The 18,829-nt window shown below is 48.6% G+C and overlaps 9 protein-coding genes across 9 annotated transcripts; 5 read left to right on the top strand and 4 right to left on the bottom strand.

Annotated features, from left to right (window-relative positions):
* Positions 1-1,704: 1,704 nt before the first annotated feature.
* COCSADRAFT_202118 (uncharacterized protein) lies at positions 1,705-2,696 on the top strand (the record flags this gene model as incomplete). Its single annotated transcript, XM_007704821.1, has 2 exons — positions 1,705-1,734; positions 1,965-2,696. 2 exons carry the CDS (start codon positions 1,705-1,707, stop codon positions 2,550-2,552), a joined length of 618 nt encoding a protein of 205 aa, XP_007703011.1. The 3' UTR covers positions 2,553-2,696.
* A 173-nt stretch (positions 2,697-2,869) lies between these two features.
* Positions 2,870-3,807, top strand: COCSADRAFT_39444 (uncharacterized protein). The gene is made up of 2 exons (XM_007704460.1): positions 2,870-2,988; positions 3,091-3,807. Exons 1-2 carry the CDS (start codon positions 2,955-2,957, stop codon positions 3,537-3,539), a joined length of 483 nt encoding a protein of 160 aa, XP_007702650.1. The 5' UTR covers positions 2,870-2,954; the 3' UTR covers positions 3,540-3,807.
* Positions 3,796-5,903, bottom strand: COCSADRAFT_96308 (uncharacterized protein; the record flags this gene model as incomplete). The annotated part of the gene is made up of 4 exons (XM_007704820.1): positions 3,796-4,543; positions 4,589-4,753; positions 4,806-5,409; positions 5,477-5,903. The coding sequence occupies 4 exons, from the start codon at positions 5,901-5,903 to the stop codon at positions 3,796-3,798; spliced, it is 1,944 nt and encodes a 647-aa protein (XP_007703010.1).
* An 826-nt stretch (positions 5,904-6,729) lies between these two features.
* Positions 6,730-8,323, bottom strand: COCSADRAFT_29053 (uncharacterized protein; the record flags this gene model as incomplete). The annotated part of the gene is made up of 3 exons (XM_007704358.1): positions 6,730-7,495; positions 7,547-8,056; positions 8,121-8,323. 3 exons carry the CDS (start codon positions 8,321-8,323, stop codon positions 6,730-6,732), a joined length of 1,479 nt encoding a protein of 492 aa, XP_007702548.1.
* Positions 8,324-8,872: 549 nt separating this feature from the next.
* On the top strand, positions 8,873-10,141 carry COCSADRAFT_202115 (uncharacterized protein; the record flags this gene model as incomplete). The annotated part of the gene is made up of 2 exons (XM_007704819.1): positions 8,873-9,050; positions 9,101-10,141. 2 exons carry the CDS (start codon positions 8,873-8,875, stop codon positions 9,853-9,855), a joined length of 933 nt encoding a protein of 310 aa, XP_007703009.1. The 3' UTR covers positions 9,856-10,141.
* Positions 10,120-12,131, bottom strand: COCSADRAFT_174061 (uncharacterized protein; the record flags this gene model as incomplete). The annotated part of the gene is made up of 4 exons (XM_007704818.1): positions 10,120-10,365; positions 10,396-11,213; positions 11,357-11,932; positions 12,059-12,131. The coding sequence occupies 4 exons, from the start codon at positions 12,129-12,131 to the stop codon at positions 10,120-10,122; spliced, it is 1,713 nt and encodes a 570-aa protein (XP_007703008.1).
* Positions 12,132-12,746: 615 nt separating this feature from the next.
* COCSADRAFT_344647 (uncharacterized protein) lies at positions 12,747-13,764 on the top strand (the record flags this gene model as incomplete). The annotated part of the gene is made up of 3 exons (XM_007704817.1): positions 12,747-13,008; positions 13,060-13,676; positions 13,738-13,764. The coding sequence occupies 3 exons, from the start codon at positions 12,747-12,749 to the stop codon at positions 13,762-13,764; spliced, it is 906 nt and encodes a 301-aa protein (XP_007703007.1).
* A 4-nt stretch (positions 13,765-13,768) lies between these two features.
* COCSADRAFT_96077 (uncharacterized protein) lies at positions 13,769-14,998 on the bottom strand (the record flags this gene model as incomplete). The annotated part of the gene is made up of 2 exons (XM_007704816.1): positions 13,769-14,627; positions 14,730-14,998. 2 exons carry the CDS (start codon positions 14,996-14,998, stop codon positions 13,769-13,771), a joined length of 1,128 nt encoding a protein of 375 aa, XP_007703006.1.
* A 1,988-nt stretch (positions 14,999-16,986) lies between these two features.
* Positions 16,987-18,786, top strand: COCSADRAFT_39440 (uncharacterized protein). Its single transcript, XM_007704459.1, has one exon. It carries the CDS (start codon positions 17,309-17,311, stop codon positions 18,674-18,676), a length of 1,368 nt encoding a protein of 455 aa, XP_007702649.1. The 5' UTR covers positions 16,987-17,308; the 3' UTR covers positions 18,677-18,786.
* The last annotated feature ends 43 nt before the right edge of the window (positions 18,787-18,829 follow it).

Raw genomic sequence — 18,829 nt, 5'->3', positions numbered from 1 at the left:
TGACGTTATGCAGCCATATTACAGTCGATGGGCGTATATAGCGTTTTTGCAAGCTGGATCGGAGTACCACAGAGACTCGTGGATTGGTACTGAGGATTTCAAGTGCGTGCAAGAATTGAGAGTTTATTGTGAAACATATTCACATTATTGTTTGTTGTAGGTAAGATAAAAGGTGCTTGAATACTAGAGTGCCTGTAGAGTAGCATGGGCTTAGCACTGTGAATGTATGCTGTGTGCTGCGCCTGTTAGAATTCAAAAGCTGATATTCGACCTACCTGAGAAGCGATTTGAGAAATCACCAACAGTTCGTTTGCACTTAGAGATTCTCGTATAGTTACGTACTCTGCATTTGATGTAGTTCAAACTCTTTCCAACTTTGTATCCTTGTAATCATTCAAAATCCAAAATGTTTGGACTACTGTATATGTTCACGTAGAAACTACTATCTCGCTCGAGATTATCCTGTAATCAACATAATCCACACGAACATATTTAACACAAAATACAGCAGTTAACTCCCTCCGTTTCTTTATCTTCCTAATCGCCCACATCTATCTATACATTTATGAATATCCTGTCTACGTTCACCAAATCCCCAATAAGTGATAAACTAATCTAAGGCCAAAGGTACATTTGATAAATTTTTGGAGGAGCCTAGATTGCTTCAATCAACCCCAAAACCAACAAATCGTATTCCAGATTAAACGTAATGTGGTTTACAAGTTAGTATTACATATTGAGATCATACTTAATTCTACACCGGCATAGCAAAATCAATATTTTCAACGCAGCCCCGTGCGGAACTAAACTGTACGCTTACCATTGAGCGCACAGAGACAAATACCACGATGATATCTGTTGAATCTTATTGCATATCATATCTAACCCCAGGCCCCTGATCTTTCTGTACAACTAACGTTACTATCCCTTAATACTATAAGAATCGATTCGTGTCAATAGCTGTACACCAATTAACGATCGCACACTAGGATAGGTTGTGATTGATCTCTCTTACCAAGCGTTTGTTTAAGAACTATGCTTGAATCTACGCATAGATATTTGTCATTGTACTCTCCTCTATACGGTAAGTATATACCTTCTACTCTAAGTCTAAGCTATGGTTAAAGGAAGAAATCTAGCACGTGAGCTGAAGTGATTGCACTGAACTGAAAATTGGCGTATATCTATCCTCTTGCAGCATAGTTTCAGACTTTTAGAACATACGAGAGATATAATTCAAGCCGGCATCTATTCCGACCAGCGCTTAGTTCTATTCATCGATTCTATGAGTACATTTGTTGATCCAAAGATGTGCGATATCGATAGAGAAAATATTCAGGGGTTGAAAGAAGAGATTGAGAAGCAAGAATTCAAGAAAAAAAAGTCATTGATACACGGGTTTACTGCTTAGAGTGCTATAGAATTAAAAGCAGTGATCTAATAGATTCAGCTATCAAGCTACAGGACATGCCGTCACTTCCGAGCATCTTCTGTACCCCGCTTACGACACTGCAAATCTTTCAGGAACATCACATCTTTACAAAGGAGGTAAATATCGCACTATTAATCTTCCAGGGCTATGGTACTAAAGACTTCAACTATCATCCTGATTAAATCCTTCGGCTCCAGGCGAAACTTGTGGATGAATGAAGAACCATAGTGCAACCGCGCGTAAACGTTTTACATGGCAACCAATACGATATCATGCAGCTGTACTCTAATCGCTGTACATATGTACGCAGGAAGAACCGATATTGGCGTACGATGACGACGCAGATACTCACATGTAATTGACGTACTTTCTTACATCACGCTTGGCATCTCTAGCCACCAGCATATCCATGCATCTGAATACTCCTTGCCATGACATGACGCTGCAGTCAGAACTGCAGCAATGCAGAAAACACTACAATCCCTAGTAAAACCCCAAATCTATATATGAAGATTCATGCTAAATCTCCCAGGATCTAAGCCAACCTCAAGATCTAGCACGGCTGACACGCCCGTATACCCTCCTCGTAACCATTCCTACAGAAACCGGTCCAGCAAGTACAATCAGCTACTGGGCACCGCCTGGATTTCAGCCATATCACTTTCAACTACGTACAACCCTGAATCCAGCTCAGATCCAACTCGTCCAATTCCATGAAGATCACGGCATAGTACGCATTGCAGCCCGCGAACCCGACTTCGAAAGCTTCTTCCGCCAAAAGCTTGAGCATCTCCAGACATCCTCACACGATGCAAAGATGGTCTCAAAGCTCGTCGCTAACTTGCGATGCCATGAAGTGAACGAGGGAGTCGAGCTTCGTGTTTTTAGCATCCTTATTTTTGGGGATGAAAATGGAAATCTTGTTCCCGAAGGCTGCAATCTGTTGTGGAAATGGGCCAAGGAGCAGAGTCAGTATCGTAAGTCGGGGTTTTGGGATCATAGGTTGGCTCAGGTGTTGGTGGATGCGGAGTGGACGGCGGGGAAAGGTGTTGTGATTTTGGCTAAGGGAGTGGACGAGGAGGAGTATGAAAAGGTGGTGAAGGGGGCAATTAAACCCTAAACTATAATTGCACATGATATTTGTTTTAAAAGAAAACACCTTCAAGCTGCTCTGGTTGCAGAACAGATGCGTTGTTTACCAGAACATGAGAGCGGCATCGTGTGCGACTTTCCGTAATCTAGGCAAACTTTGAATCAACAATCGTCTATTATTTCTGCAAACTCTGACAAGAAAGTATCCAGCTATTTTTCAGCAAGAAATCACGATACAAACAGTAAATCCTCAAAGCGCTACAATGGTTATTCAAGCGCACGAGAAAGAGCTCAACACGCTCTCACGTTACCAAGCTACCCCACACCGAACCCGCCCCGCCAAAACCTTGCCCATGTAAACTTTCCGCCGACCTTCACAAACCCGCGCCCAGCAAAGCTCCGCGTAACCACCACCACTAACCCGCACACCATGGCCTCAAAGCAAGGCGGCCAACCCGGCCAAAGTAAATTCCCCCTATCTACTCCTCAATTCTCCAAAGCTCACGAAACATAACAAAAAAACAACAAAAAGAGAGACAACAGTGCTAACACCACCAATCACGCAGTCGAAATAACCTCCCTCCCCGTCCCCCGCCTGCAAGAACTAAAAACCCAACTCGACGCCGAACTCACCCACCTCTCCAACTCCTTCCAATCCCTGCGCACCGCGCAGTCGAAATTCAAAGACTGCCTCACCTCCATAACCACGGGCCTCACGGCCAGCACAACAAACAAGCCGCTGCTCGTGCCCCTCACATCATCACTGTACGTGCCGGGCAAGCTGACAGACCATGAGCATGTGCTTGTAGACGTTGGTACGGGGTTTTTTGTGGAAAAAGATATTCCGGGTGCGAAAGATTTTTACGAGAGAAAAGTTAAGGATCTGGGGGAGAGTTTGAAGGATTTGGAGCAGGTGGTGCAGGGGAAGGCGCAGAATGTGAGGATGGTGGAGGAGGTGATTCGGTTGAAGGTTATGAGTGCTCAGGAGAGTAAGGGGGAGGAGCAGGGGAGCTGAAAATAGAGAGTCATGGAATGAGAGTATGACTCTTTACTTGGTTGACGGCATTGATTGGAAACATGGGATACTTGGAGAAAAGACAGTTGTAGCTGTGTACAATGAGGTCTGGAAATGGCCTATGAAACTAAAGTTGGATGGTGTAAATGAAGTATACTCTATACTTCAGGTTGCAAAATCTCGAAACCGAATGCATACCCCTCAATGCACACCTTCTCATCCGTTTCCGACGTTCGCATAGTGCCGGTTCCTATCCTCATATAGCAACACCCCCCTCATCTTTCTTGACCGAGCTGACAACGGCCGAGATCTGAAGCAGCTTGTCTATCAGAATGCGGATACCATCCTGAGCAGGCGCTTCAACGCCAGAACCAAGATCGAGGTTACTCAAGCCCAAGTCCTCGTCTTCGTCGCCAGTGTTGTACGAAGACTGTCCGTCATTTGGTAGAAAACTGGTAATGGTATTACCCCAGTTGGCCTTGCGACCTGTAGGGAGATGCTCCAGCTCTGAAAGACGGTTTGCCCACTCGGCATGACGAACAGCAAGACTCCACACTGGCTGCCGATCCGTGTGCCAGATGCGTGCGAGCTCGACCTTGTAGGATGTCTCCTTGATTCCGAAAGAGTAGATGACAATCAAACGTTCAGTCACTAGGTAATTCTTGACAGCCGGTGATTTCTCCCATTCAGCAAAGAGGTCAGCGGACTGGGGATTGTAACCATGTTTCATCCTCAAACCCTCGATAAATCGGGTAAGGAGGGGAGACATGCTCTTTGCAGACACAGGTTTTATGGACTCCAGTGCAAAGTGCCACCCACGGCCCTCTCCTAGTTCCAATAGTTTGATATCCATGTGCTGCTTGGGACCTACGGCGCCTGTCTCCAGCTCATAGAATCGCGGCGTGTCCTTCTCATACGAACCTTCGTTATCATCAGTCCAGTCAACTTGGACCAGGATATACTTTGGTGGCGCAGTCACAGGCGTTTGGCCAGAAGTCGCTGGTCTCTCAGAGTGGCGGATGCGTTCACGCGGCAGGTCAACGGAGGACGTGTTTGGATCCCGGAATATCCACATCCCTCTGAACATTGGTCTAGTTTTCTCGAGCGTGTCAGGTCTATAGCCAGAGTAGCTAGAGGATTTGGTGGGTTCGAGGAGTTTGTCAGATGAGCAGAGGGATGTCAGCATCTGTTGACCGGATGTATCGTCAGCCAGCCTATTCAGTTAGTGCCACCGTCTCGACACAGTTTAATAGGATATCCACTTACCATCTCTCAACACCCAGTGCAAGATGACCGTTGATTGATCTCAAAAATGTCCCCTTACTGTATTTGACCTCAACTTTCTCATTCTTGATATCGTCTGAGCGAACTGATAGACAGCCCAAGCGGATGACTAAGTCGTATGCGCCTTTTCTATGCCTCACAGCTTCGAGAGCCAATTGGAAAGAACGCTGAATTGTTGACAGTTCCAATAAATGTAGTGTCTGTCCGCGAAAACTGCCAGGAGGCTCCATCATGTCACTTGAAAGAAAGCGGGGTGAAGTCCGGTTCTCGATTTGCGGCCACCATGTATCAGCTTGTCTGAAAACGACTTCCATGCCTTCTTGATCATCCAGAATCATGTTGGTTGAGCAGAGTCCCATTTCCTCAGTCTTGATTTTTTCAATCATGTTCTTCACCTCCTCTACAGCCACTTCAAGGTTTGCAGCATCATGAGACTGGATTTTCATTTGCCAGTCGCTGCTCCTGTTCCCCAAAAGAGTAATAAATACTTCGTTGCGCGTTCTGAGGGCATCCAAGAACTCTAACTTGTTGCCAAAGGCATCTCGAGGCGCGATATTACGGTCGTCGAGTTCGGCAGGCCAGCGTACTATCATCTGCATTTGTCAGTCAGGAATTTTTAGGTGATCCTGAAATACCTACCATTTCCAGACTACTATCTTCAGATGGTGCTTCCTTGAAGCTTTGTTTGTGTCTCTGCTTCATATCATCAACTTGCTCGTAATACCACTTGTTCGAGTCGAACGCCGGTGTCTTTGCCCATGCCGACGAGTCTTTTGTCTTGGTCTGCGCTTTTGATATCCACTGGTTGATGTGACGAACAGCTTTCTCCAGGGCTGTGCCGGTCCCGAAGATATCAAATTGATAGATAATGCTTTGGTCTTGATCCCGTTTGTAATTCCAATGTGGAATTACGGCGCATCCCGTACTGGCTTTGACATCGCTAACGATCTGCTCACGTTCTCTGGCATAAGTGGGACGGCGGAACCCGACAGGGACAGAGATGACTTTGTTCGGCTTCTTTCCTTTGAAAGCGTTCTGATCGATTGTTGGGTTTGGTGGTCTAGCTTTTCGTGGGTCCATGGTTGTCGCTTGTTTGTTATGCCAAAGAGGCGTCGCAATGGGACACAGTAGAGTTCTAGTGGTGGCGTGCGGCTCTTGGGAAGTGGCAGAGGTGAGGCGATATAATGTGAGAGGGTGAGAGCAAACAGGCAATCGCGCCCAGAAACTGCAAGCGCACGTGTGCTGTGTGCTAACAAGCTTCACCCTCACCAGACAGCACAGGAGACGCAATGACATGTAGAAAACCTTGTAGCGTTAATAAGGGAAACTAATTGGGATGTGTCCATATAGCAAGTATCATGGGCTCGTTACTCCCTATACCGAATGACTTGCGATCAATGAGTATACAGGGAAAGCATGAAACGTGGAAAGTGCGAGAGGATGATTCATGTGATACACGGAAGTGATCCAAACATCTACACTGAGAGGCAAGCTGCCTCTCACCTAGACGAGATAGTCGTACATGAATACAGCAAAGCGTTATAAATTCACTGTTACGAACCGATGGATAGGCAATCTTTGATAGCAAGCGCAGAAGATAGTAAAATGTTTACCCTCTTATCACGTGCGAAAAGATGTCAAGTAAACATTGAGTACTGACTACGTAACAGATACTTGATTTTAACAAGCAATAAATAGAAGTTTACTCACAGAGCATCCACGGCGACTTTAAAATGCACTACAGTGCTCAGTCAGGGTTCTCGAAGAATCGAACGGCACAGAGAATAGTCACTATTGAAAGGGCATGCAGGTATATCATCGCCAGAATCATGCATGTCTTCATATAAACATAATATCATTACATTACAATTAATAAGCCAGACTCTCATACCATTGCTATTCCCAATTACGTCGCAAACCGCCAAGTCGTAACCTCGCCCGTCCTATCCTCCTCCCGCTCAATCGCCTTGTTTTTCCTCTCAGCCCAGAGCTTCGCGAGCAACGAGAAAATGATCGTAAGTCCACACCCAGCAATGATAATGCCACCGCCCATCTGGTACCTCGGCTCCTGGCTGCGCAAAAAGAAATACGGGCTGAACCAGTGCGACACAGACGACACGCAGTTGGCGATGGCAATGAGCGCCGCGCGCTTGGTGCGAGGACGTGGGACAACGGTTGTTTCCCACGAGAGCTGAATGTTGAGACCGACGAAGGGGCCCGAGCAGAGTAGTATGAGGGAGAAGTATCGTGCTCCGACATTGAGAGTAGATATCATGATGATGGCGCCGATTAGTGTCATGGAGATTGAACCGATGATATGCCAGCAGTGCTCGAGTCTCCTACCCGAGCTCCACGACACAAGAAGCGTGACAAAGTACGCGATGACGTATGGCGGTGCCTGCACCAGATATGTTTCGACTTTTCCGAAACCAAGTGTACCGACGATGGAAGGGAAAAAGTCTTTGAAGCTTTGTGCGATGATGAGGGCAAAGTGCATGCCTGCGAAGAACCAGGTGAAGGGATCTCTGACGGCTAGCCATACGCCTCCCCACATGTCGCCTTCGTCGTCTTCGCTCTTGCCACCAGCGGAGACGAGAGCGCGGTATTGTGACATTTGTTGTTCTTCTTCTGTGAAGAAGTATGTGCCGGTGTTGTCAGGGAAGTTTGGTAGACTACGGAGTGTTAATGATGTTTAACAGAGAAGAAATAAAACAGTGTCTTACAGCCAAAATCCAGTGAGCGCAACCACGATAGAAACGATTCCCTCTAGCAAGAGGAACCATTGCCACGCATGCATACCGGCGATATTATCCATGTTGGTAAGGATAGCAGCAGAAAGGAGACCGGAAAACACATTACTGATGATGTTACCAGCGTGCCAGATACCCATGCGAAGAGGCGATTCTTCTTTGGTATACCACGACGAAGTCATCAGCGCAACCACCGGCAGAAATGGGCCTTCAGTGAATCCGACGAGAAAACGACACAGCATAAAAACCCAAGGTGATTTCGCTGCCGGCATAGCTATAGTGACGAAAGACCAGGCAAGCATGATGCAAGGCATAATGACCCGCGGCGAAGACTTGGCGATGATCACGTTACCCGGGATCTGGGAAATTATGTAGCCAACATAGAAGAGTGAGATTCCCGCACTCCATTCCACATCTGTCATGCCCAGGTCTTCTTGCATGCCAGCAAGTCGTGCGTTGGAGACATTGATTCGATCGAGGTAGCTGAAGAAATGGTACATCAGTGCCACAATCGCGATTACAATGTACCAAGAGAAGTGAAACGTACTTCATAAGCAGCATTATAGTAATACATGGCAGGAACTTCCAGTCCAGTTTCTTTAGAACAGCTTTGTTCAACGCCTTGAGCTCATCTTCGGTTTTGTTCGCCAGGAGTGGATATCGCTGCAGGTAGCCCGCTTCGGCGTTGACGTTGGCATCTTCGACCTTGATGATCTCGACGCTCAGTTTTGAATCAGAGTCGATCGCCATTGTGCTGAAAGAGACTTGAAAGGGTAAAGATGTGTATTGTCGAGCTCGAAATGCAATCGAGACTCTGTGGGTTGAACACTGAGATCCACGACCTGCTGATCGTCTTTATACTTGTTGTCGCTCACATTAGCGCTTGTGCTATCTGTCGAATAGTCGTCCCCATGCTTGGCAGTTCCTGGGCAACTTCATCTCCGGACCCCAGATGTTCTCCCCGCGACCCAGTATTCTGGCTTGGACTTTTGCCTTAGTACTTATGGGATGTCGGAAGCGTGCTCGGCGCTGCGGCCGATGCGGGGAAACTTTTCGGACATGACCGAGACGGATGGTGCGCGACTCGTGTCGAGGCGTCCGAGGCTCCGAGGCGGGTGTCCTATGACTTGAACAGTCATTGCGTGTACCAAGACGTGTACAAAAGATGGCTTGAATCTCGTGTTATGATAGTCATTTTCTTATAACGACATTTTCAAGATTGTCTTGTCGTCCCACCTTTCCAGCTTGTTTTGAGCTTCCCTGAACCGGCTAAATCATCGCTTGACTACTATACACACCATGGCGGAAGTCACCCTCCCTAACTCTCTTCGGGAGAAAATGCTCAGAGATGAGGTGGCATACACACTTTCAGTCAAGCTTGTACGCAGCGTCGAGTTGCCAATGATGGCAAAGACTGCTGGGTTCGATGGTATCTTGATTGATATGGAGCATTCATCTTTCGACCTAGACACCACAAGTGAGTCGTTTGCCTTCAACATTATGTCGTTAGGCTAACAGTAGATGCAGGCCAAATATGCATTGCTGCACTCTATGCAGGTATTGCACCCATCGTCCGTGTGCCCTCCAAAGATTCATGGTTCATCGCGAGAGTACTCGACGGTGGCGCGCTTGGTGTCATTGTACCTCACATACGGTCCGTTCAGGATGCCAAAGACGTCGTCGCCGCTGCCAAGTTCCAGCCACAAGGCCACCGATCTTCTGTCAACAACTTACCCCACTTCCAATATCGTCACATTGCGGCGAAGAAGACAAATCCTGTAGTCAACACCAACACATTAGTCATTCCCATGGTGGAGACCCTAGAGGCCGTCGAGTGTGTTGAAGAGCTTGCGGCTCTTGATGGCGTTGACTCACTACTTATCGGCACCAACGACATGACAGCTGAGATGGGCATTCCGGGCGAGTATGATAACCCAAGATTGACTGAAGTGTACGAGAAGACAATCAATGCATGCAGGAAGCATGGAAAGTATGTCGGAATTGGAGGATTGCATTCAAGGCTGGATCTTGTAGAGAAGTTTTGCGCAATGGGAGCCAGGTGGGTCATGGCAGCCACAGATGGCCCACTGCTACTTGGAGGTGCTACAAAGAGAGCAGGAGAGATGGCACAACTAAGCCAAAGGGTCAAGACTTCAAGTTCGGCCGCAGACGTCAAGGCAACCAAGAGCAATGGTGTGAGTAATGGCGTAAGTAACGGTGTTTCAGAGAAGCTGAACAGCAATGCTATTCAGATAGCGGAGGTTCCAGTAGATGGCCATTAGATGTCGAGAGAAATTCAAGTCGTAGTGTCTCCAATGGCTGAACCTTCGTGAATTGTGCCACTCGTATTTGCCTTAATACTCGTAAGATGCATGTTGGAGTATCGTGTAGTCCTGTAGCCTATATCGTCCCTAAACAAGGGGGTTTTTTTCTTTAAAAAAAGGTCACTTAGTTAAAGATAGCCTGGAGGTTTATTTGCCACAGCATCCCCCACATGATGAAACTATGTCCGGCCAAGCTTTGCAATGACGAAAGAAAGCTCAGGTTCAAGGTGTGAATCCCCTCAAAATCATATCTTGCAAGGGCTTCGAAATACATATTTCTGAACGACCAAGAAGATCGCGAAGGTGTGACGGAGACGAAAGTTGCCGGCTGTCCATCGAGATAGCGCGATACTCCGAGAGCACATCTCTCAGGCTGCGTACGGGGGGATATCGCATTGAGAACATCGTCAGGACATTGATAGCTTGTGATACGATGCTTTTCCGTGCAGCTGTGCGCGCCGCAGTTTGCTCGACCAGATTCACACTAGGCTCATTTGCCATGCGTAACTGCATGATCATGACGCCAGCTGCGAACACATCGAAAGCGTCAAAAGCTGTGGGCGCACACCGCTGTTCTAGAAGCTGGGTTTCCAAGAGATTGAGGTAGTTCTCAATATCTGGTTCGGCTCCACACAATATCAAATTCCAGTTCTGGTCGCTCTGGAATGATATTCGCTTGACTATCTCGATAAGGCCACGGACTAGCATCTGGAGATGCGAGAGCGACGGAGCTGCGGGTGTATCCATAATATCGTACCAGTGGCGAAGGTTGATATAGTGAACCCAAGGGTCTGTCATAGCCTCTGAACGATTGGACCGGAGCAATTGAGCATGTTCGACTAGACAGTGAAGTCGCCCATCGTCGTTGCCAATTTCTGTCGAAGTCGGCGACGAAACCAGTACGTCATTATCACTGAGACAAAATGGTCGATCTAGTGCAGTGCTGATGTACGTGTCTAATGTGTAGAGCGTCCAAAAGGCTCTGCAGCTGTTTCGTTTGTTCTCGTTGTCTGACCCCAAGTCAGATAACCTACTTGTGTGCATACCGGACGCAACACAGCGCGTCATTGCCAAGCCTAGCAAATGCCAAGTTGAACCCCCGAGTGCTGTGTATAGTGAGTAGATTGTCAATGCGACTAAGCACTGAACGGTTGATAAGTCACTCGCGCGGTCGAATACGCGAGGTAGTAGATCTACTGCACACGCTGCATACTTGGTCGCGATGACTTCAGTGTACGTATAGCTTGGCGACACAAGAAGACCTGTGGCGAGCCCGAAGAGCATCATAACAGTCGTCTCGGGTAGCTCTGCATCAACTGCGGTATTACCTAATTGTATGGTTAGTCTAGGTATGAGCGTGAAGAGCACGAAAAAAGATTGTATAGCATCAACCGTTCAAGGCCGCTTTCGTATCATGATTTGAATCACGCTAACAACATGCAGTCTCTGAAAAACTTACCAGTAGCAGCATCTCTATCGCACTGTTGAGTTTGCAAAGCAATGTTGAACACATCTTTCAGATCTCCACTGGCTATGAATGGATAAAACTGCTGCACAAACTCGATGTACTTGTCGAGTGTGGCGCTGTTTACGGTTCTACTTTGCTCGTAATGTGCCACAACAAAGTTGTTGCGAAGATGAGCCAGAGTGGCAGAATGGGCAGCATGGTTATCCTGAGACGTTGAAGGGTTTTCTCCTGACACGCCGATTGCAGCATACAGTAAAGTCAGGAAAGAGAGGCCCTGGGTTGGGAAGGGTTGGCGATCCGCCCGCTGCGCGCCCATAGCAGCTAGTGACAGATATGATGCTTCCTCTATCGTATCATGTAGATCACCGTTTGGATTATCCACGACCTCGGACGACCCTGGTACGTTAGTGAGTTGCTGAGTGTCATCTTGATCTCTAGGTGAATCATATCCTCGTCTCGATAGTGTGGTATCTTGCAACGGCTCTTCCCGGAGTTGTGTTTCGAGTGTTTGAATCCTAATTTTCAAGGACTCTATGTAACTCAAACCGCTCAGTCCAGGTGTTCCAGCTGTAGAGCCGAGTCCGCGTTGCACACATGTGGTTGAGGCTTCACGACATTGCGTGCAAGGAAAGTCGCGCGAGCACTAGAGGAAGTCATGAGCGCGATAAGTCTGTACGGGAACGGCAAGGCAACCTTCTGCTTTCTCCTCCAGCACCTCTCGCAAGCATGTATCATAATGCATGCCATGTGCACGTCTCAGTGCCATGGTTTTGGAATATGTCATCAGTGTTGGTGTTTATACAAAGGATGCGCTACGCTTGAACGTCAAAATTGGCAGCCGAGGCCGAGGCTCGCCTCGGCTTGGCCTAGTAGAAAGCCTCGAGTACATCTACCAATCAAACGACCGCACCCCATGGGGTATTCGATGCGATCCGACTATGGCCAATGATTTATAGCTTAAGGTGCATTCGGATCATGCACAGCGCAGATAGACTATCGTCGCACTTAACCAATGGCGTTTTCCAAGTATGTGGGCCTTCGGCGCCGTTGGAACCCTCCGAAAACTCCGGCTGCAAGAAGAGGTTGCCATCGGACACGACCGAGGGGTATTCTTCGGCAGTGGGCGATACTGTGGGGCCCCGTGATGCCCCAATGCCTTGAACATTCAGCGTACTGTACCAGTGGCACCGGCTACCACTGTGTGCTCCACACGTCGGACATGTCTTGTTTACCGGCTGGACCAGTCACCATGTAGATGTGACTCAAACATTGACATAAAATCAAGCCATGTCTTCCACAAGAGTAAAGAGACGCAAACCTCGTTGCTGACATCTTTGCGGCCAAGTTGCACTAGCATTTACACTTCCTGCACGAATAAACAATGGCACCAGGTCGCATAGACTCGCCTGCAGAGTCTCCATCTGCTAGCAAAGGAATTAAGCCGACTGTGTACCTCCTTGATACTTTCCATCCTACAGCCGTGAAACATGCGCAATCCTTGTTTGACGCCATTCTTCCCGATGATAGTCGACATGCTGAGTGGCGTGAAAAGGCGGAGTATCTGCTCATCCGCAGCTCGTACCTGACAGCGGATGATGTGAAGTCGGCCCCTAGACTCAAGGCGCTTGGCAAGCAAGGTGTTGGTATGAAACTTCTATCGTTCCCAAGATGGGTTGATTCTAACTAAGAAATAGGTATTGATAAGATCGATGCTGCAGCATGCCGCGAACGCAACATCAAAATCTTCAATACTCCCGGCGTCAATGCACAGGCTGTTGCCGAAACAGTACTCACTCTGACCATGTCTGTGGCACGTCAAGTAGGCCGCATTATCGCACTGCAAAGCGCTGGACAGACCATTCCAAAGGAAAAGTGTTCTGGTCTCATAGTAAGCCAAAAGACCATTGGAATAGTCGGCATGGGAAACATAGGCCAGAAGGTGGCCAAGATATTCCAGGGAGGCTTGGGCTGCAGCATTATCGCATATGACCCACTGCTGCCGGAAGACGCGTGGGCCGACATACCTCACACACGCGCTAAATCGTTGGAGGAAGTTCTGGAGATTTCTGATGTCGTTACACTTCACATCCCTCTCCTCCCTCAGACGCGAAATCTCATCGATTATACACAAATCTCCCGGATGAAGCGGAACGCGATTCTCATCAATACCGCACGTGGCGGCATCATTAATGAGGCCGACTTAGAGCGAGCGCTGAAAGAGGAGCTCATCTTTGGCGCGGGTCTTGATTGCCATGAGCAAGAGCCGCCCACACAGGAGCGATATGGCGGGCTTTGGGGTACCGGTCGCGTAGTAAGTACACCACATATTGGCGCCGCTACTGCTCAAACGCAGATGGAGACGGCTATGGCAGCGATTGATCGATTGGCCGAGTACATAAGGAGTCAATAGTTGAATGACATTTGATCCCAAAAATTGCAGTCTAGTGGTAGTGAACCCCATGCGTACTCTCCAAGTCCAGCCTCCAGTTGTGTCATGAGGCTATTGGTCAGGCTGAAATCGAACTGTTGAGAACCAAGTCCATAGTGCGGGTCAAACTGACCATTGCTGGGACCCAAGTCGATGTTGTCCTGCGACATGGCGCCAGCCATTGTGCCACAAGTTTGTTCAAGGTCTCCGGTCATGACGCTAGAATTGTTCTGGACAGAGTGCGCTCCAGAGTCGTGCATTGAATCCTGGTTGGGATTAGAAGTCTCCACTCTAGACAAATTGTCTTTGAGACATTCATCTTTCAGAACATCGAAGACCACGGCAGCGGATGCTGCATCTGGCATTTTGTCCTTGAAGTAAGACAGAATAGCACTGCATAGAGCCAGTGTCCTGGCTGGATGGCGCTGCTCAAAGTCTGTTTCTATGCTACTTTTCAGTAGCTCGAGACTGATACAGAACGTGACAGTCAGTCCAGCCGTGAAGATCACCTGGAAATAACTGCGTGTCCAGGTGATTGCGCGTTTCTCCATCAACGTAGAATACAACTCAATAATTCTACTAGCAGAAACATAACAAGCTGTCAATATTTCCTTTACAGCAGCACCAGCATATGGCTTGGACGGCACATTGTGCATCGCGCCCCGAGCCAGGAGCAGCATATCCTTCTCATGCAAAAAATCATGCCATTCAGGTCGCTCATACAGGGATCGTGGGTAGAGGAAGATTGGTGCAGTTGCCCGCCATTCGTTCAGTTCAGATCGTAACCGTGTAAAGGCTGTGTAGACGTGACCGATGGACTTGAACTCAGTTGATCTTCCAAAACTGTTAGCGCTTGAGGCCACTGCGCTTCGACTACTGTAGAATGTCGAATGTATCCGAGAGCTGATTCGCCTGAGCTGAATGCAAATGATGAACACGGATACTTCGGAAGGCCCCGGACCACGCTTAGGCATCAGATCAAGGCTCGTTATGCTTGAATTGACCAGGTAATCGTCATCGGCATCGAAAGGAAGCTCTACCTCGATATCCGACTCTGCAATTGCAAATGGTCGTCCCAGGATTCCGGAGCTATATCTATCAAGCACATAGCACTCCCAAAAGACGCGGCGTCGATGCTGCTCCACGAGAGGGTCCAAGGGATGTGCCGGCTTCAAATGTAGCTTCCACTCGATGCATTGCCTCATGCACAACTGGGATATCTCCCACAGCGAAGCACCGATGTGGTGATACATCCCGAATCTAGCTACCAGCAGAAGATTCTGAATTGCATCGATATCACGTATGAGTGGTATTCGTCCGAGATAGTCCTCGGCTGCCATAAAGTAGCCATACGGATGATCGTTGGTGATCCCTGCGCGATACCGTGTAGTGGCACTGATAGCAAACACCATGAGCAATCTGAAGTAGTCTTGGTCCAAAGAAGTTGCTGATGCATTGTAGACGCGATTGAAAGTGCTGAGAACCTCTTGGCGCAAAAGGAATGTGTGGTGTATGTGGAAGCGAGTAAAGTAGTTTTCCAAAAGCTGCTCCGCTTCCTGCACTGCCGGTAGTGGATTTGGCGAAAGATGCAGTTGCTGGATCCCAGGACGTGTGGCTAGTTGGTTGAGTATGTGCGTTCGATGGCGTTGCCATTTCGCTTCAGATAGTATGCTACGCAAGAACCCGAGGCCGCTGCCATCGCCAACAAACCCGCCGTGCGACGTATGGCTTCCTCCCGTCGGAAGCCCGGCTGGCGTCGCCTGAGGTGCTTCAATAGTGCTATGGCTCGTTTCAGGCCTGCCAGCAGCTTTTTCGTCTAATCTTGCCTTTAACTCGGCCTCCTGAACCTCCAGTTGTCTGATATAATCTCGTGCGTATTGTTCACCTGATGCCGGATCGACGATGATGCAAGCCACATTTCCCTTTGTGCAACTCGTACATTTTGGCGCTTGTCGATCGCACCTGACCTTGCGCAGCTTGCATTTTTGACAGGCTGGAAGCTCGTTAGACATGCCTGTCCATCGGGTGCTGTTGCCGTCAGAAGATGTAGCTTGTTTTAGATGTAAGAAGGACGGTGGAGGTTCCCAGAAATCAACCATGGCATGCATACATTACTTACCTTGAATGAACTAGTGCGATTAGTCAGCGTCGTGTCAAGACGATCAAACATGCATCCCTACACGCGTCCACTATACGCTTGCCCCTCGAGGCGAGGTGGACGAGGGCTGATTCGCCGGCATCCCAAAACGGAAATCATGTAAGACGTTGGGGGAAAAAAGCATTCCCTGTTGTCGCTCATGTCCGAGAAAAGGCAATATTCTCGACAGACGAGACCTTTATGGCGCTCCCACGCGAAGGCTGCGTCTAGACAAACTGCGGCTTGCGCAAGAGCAACTCAGGGAACGCAAAAAAGAATAAACTCTCGAATAGCCATACTGCAGGCCATTCACGTTGTGTGATGGGCTTCGAGCATACTCCATCGCCCCGATCGGCGGATGCGGGAGTTAGCGCTTCCGCCGTTAGACCCTGGAACAAAACCCCCGATTCGTTTTATATATTGAATGTTATTGCTTTCAGGGAATTCTGCATTCTTGTCCTGTCAAGGTGGGGTCTCGGGGGTTTATTCTGCAAGGATGAAGACTAGGCTAATGAATCATGTTCTCTGTAATATACACAAGCATGTTCATCTAGCGTAGTTGTCGTCCTCAGCTTCACATGCAAGGTGACTGTTCTGGCCAGCCCTTATCACAGTGCAGCAGAATCCCAACGTGCTTTTGCAAAATGCTTTTTCTTGACTTGCAATGCATTGGTTGATGATGCTTCATTTGTGCTTACGAGAGTACGAGTACACAAGCTGACGACGCTAGCTGTCAGCCAGACGTTGTGAATGTTTCAAAGTCTCGGGTTGTGGATAAGATGTAAGATTTGCTTGTATGAATACATTCCAAACGCCGATCGATGTTCACTTCTGCTTGCATTAGCCTCTCTTTGTAGACGGACCGTATTGCGCGTCGTGCTCAGCGCGTTACTTTGCCCGACCTCGCCCGTTAGGCACTAAGACTGAAAGAGGGAGAGACGATGACGGTGGTGGGCCACAGTCCAGGTGGTTCTAGTTCCCTGGCGACTTCCGCGTAGACCCTTAACCTCAGCACGCGCCGCACCGCCCGAACCGCCGAACCCTTTCAAGTTACGCCAAACTCGCATGTCCATGTACACACCGCGGAACAGGGGCCTAGGGCGACACCTCCACGAACGGTTTGTGTTTCGAGCGAGGGTAATTGGTGGCTGCAGCAAACAATTGCTTAATATGCCTTTTTCAAAGGCTAGGGGTCGTTCTCCCCGGCCTCCTTGACACACTAACTCGAGGCTCACTGACGGCCAGAGTATTTAGTCTGGGCAATATCTCTGCACTGAACCACACTCGGTCGCATACCCTCTACCTCCCTCGACCGTTAGCCTTCGCCTGTAAATTCATTCTCTCATTATTCATTACTCATCCCTACTACTCTGTAAACATGCCAGACTGCGGATGGAAGGAGACCCGCCCAGGGCGCTGGGAGCGTCCCCAAAGTTACCTCGAGAAGATGAACATACTCACCCGCAATGTTCCTAATGCTATTGGTCGCGATAACTGGGCCAAAAACGCTGTTGCTAAACTCAAATTCCACCCCGATATCAAGGATCCCGCTGCCTATCTCCAAATCGCATGGAAACAGGTCCGCTACAACCATCCCGAGATTGCCGCTTTCCCATACAACGGCAACTATGTTTACCGTGTCGGCGACGCTGAGTCCATCGCTTTGTGGTTGTCGGCCACTTTCTCCGTTGCCGAGGGTAAAACAGTGGATGAACTGTTGGGGCGTATCCCAAGGAACGAACAGATGATGTGCTACTTCCTTCCCGATACATCCGAAGTCATGATCTGGTCGCCACACTACCGTGTCGACGCCCGGGGAGCAATCTTCTGCCTCAACCATCTTGTTGAATCACTCGCCAACATGAATCCAGACTTGGTGTTTGGCGGATGTGCCAAGAACTTGACTCCCAGCATGGAGGACGCTCTTCACATCAATGACGAGATAACACCCGCCATTGAAGCTCAGGCAGAGAGCCGGCTCGCTGCCCTTGAGCCACACAAGCCAGCCCTGGAGCTGAAGCCAAAGATCAAAGCTCAGAGGCCGGGATACACACAAAGGCACTTTATCAAGCTCTCCAAGAGCGACACAAAACTTGTCATGGATTGCTGTGATAATGCAGCGCTCGCCTTGGATGTAGCCCTGCATGCGGCTCTGGTGAACGCGGTGGTAAAACTGGCACCAGCTGAAGAAGCGCGGAGCTTCATGGCTTCATTTCACTACAATCTCCGTGCCCTTATTCCCGAAGGTGAGGCTCCAGAGAACTCGCCAACAAGCTATACGAGCGTGCTTACAACCGAGGTGGTTGTATCACCATGGACCGACTTCGACTCGTATTACGCTCAACTCGCACCAGTCTATGCCACTGGCTACGCACCGTACTTGGGCTCATCCCCTTACTTCCACAAGCTTCTTGAGCAGAGGTTGATCGATTCAAATCTCGGAAGCAACGGAGAGACGGACGGGCAGTTGCAGCCGAGGTTTGCTTTCTTGGGATCCATTGACGACAAGCTATCTAACAACATTCGCGATGGCCTTGTCCAGGTAGAGGACTTTTGGCTCGGTGCCGAGACTTTAACCCTACGAATGATGGTGCACACCTGGATATGGCAAGGCCAACTTGTGCTCAGTGTATGCTACAATCAAAGTTACTGGGATAAGGATATTGCTGAGAGCCTACTCCGAGGAATGCAGGAGACGTTGATAGACGTTGCGCTTAGGAAAGGTGTTAGTAGAGTTGGCCTGTAGTTGAATCCTTTCTTTCGCACCAAGGTTTTTTGCTTTTGAATTAGTAATATGATATCCATATATAAGCCTCTATTACAATGATGTCCATATGTAAGCCTCTATTACAATGATGTTCAGGAAACAGCCTGTCTGATTGCTCTTTGCCTTTGCCAA

This window comes from Bipolaris sorokiniana (genome assembly GCF_000338995.1).
Source record: "Bipolaris sorokiniana ND90Pr unplaced genomic scaffold COCSAscaffold_12, whole genome shotgun sequence".
Taxonomy (NCBI): Eukaryota; Fungi; Ascomycota; class Dothideomycetes; order Pleosporales; family Pleosporaceae; genus Bipolaris; species Bipolaris sorokiniana.
The sequence above is the reverse complement of the archived record's forward strand: the minus strand, read 5'-3'. Positions and strand labels throughout refer to the sequence as shown.

Bases quoted from the DNA above. Each gene is read 5' to 3' on its own strand.
- COCSADRAFT_39440 (XM_007704459.1), top strand. From the start codon at position 17,309: ATGCCAGACTGCGGATGGAAGGAGACCCGCCCAGGGCGCTGGGAGCGT.
- COCSADRAFT_39444 (XM_007704460.1), top strand. From the start codon at position 2,955: ATGGCCTCAAAGCAAGGCGGCCAACCCGGCCAAA. The intron at 2,989-3,090 runs GTAAATTCCCCC...CCAATCACGCAG, and splicing joins AGGCGGCCAACCCGGCCAAA to TCGAAATAACCTCCCTCCCC.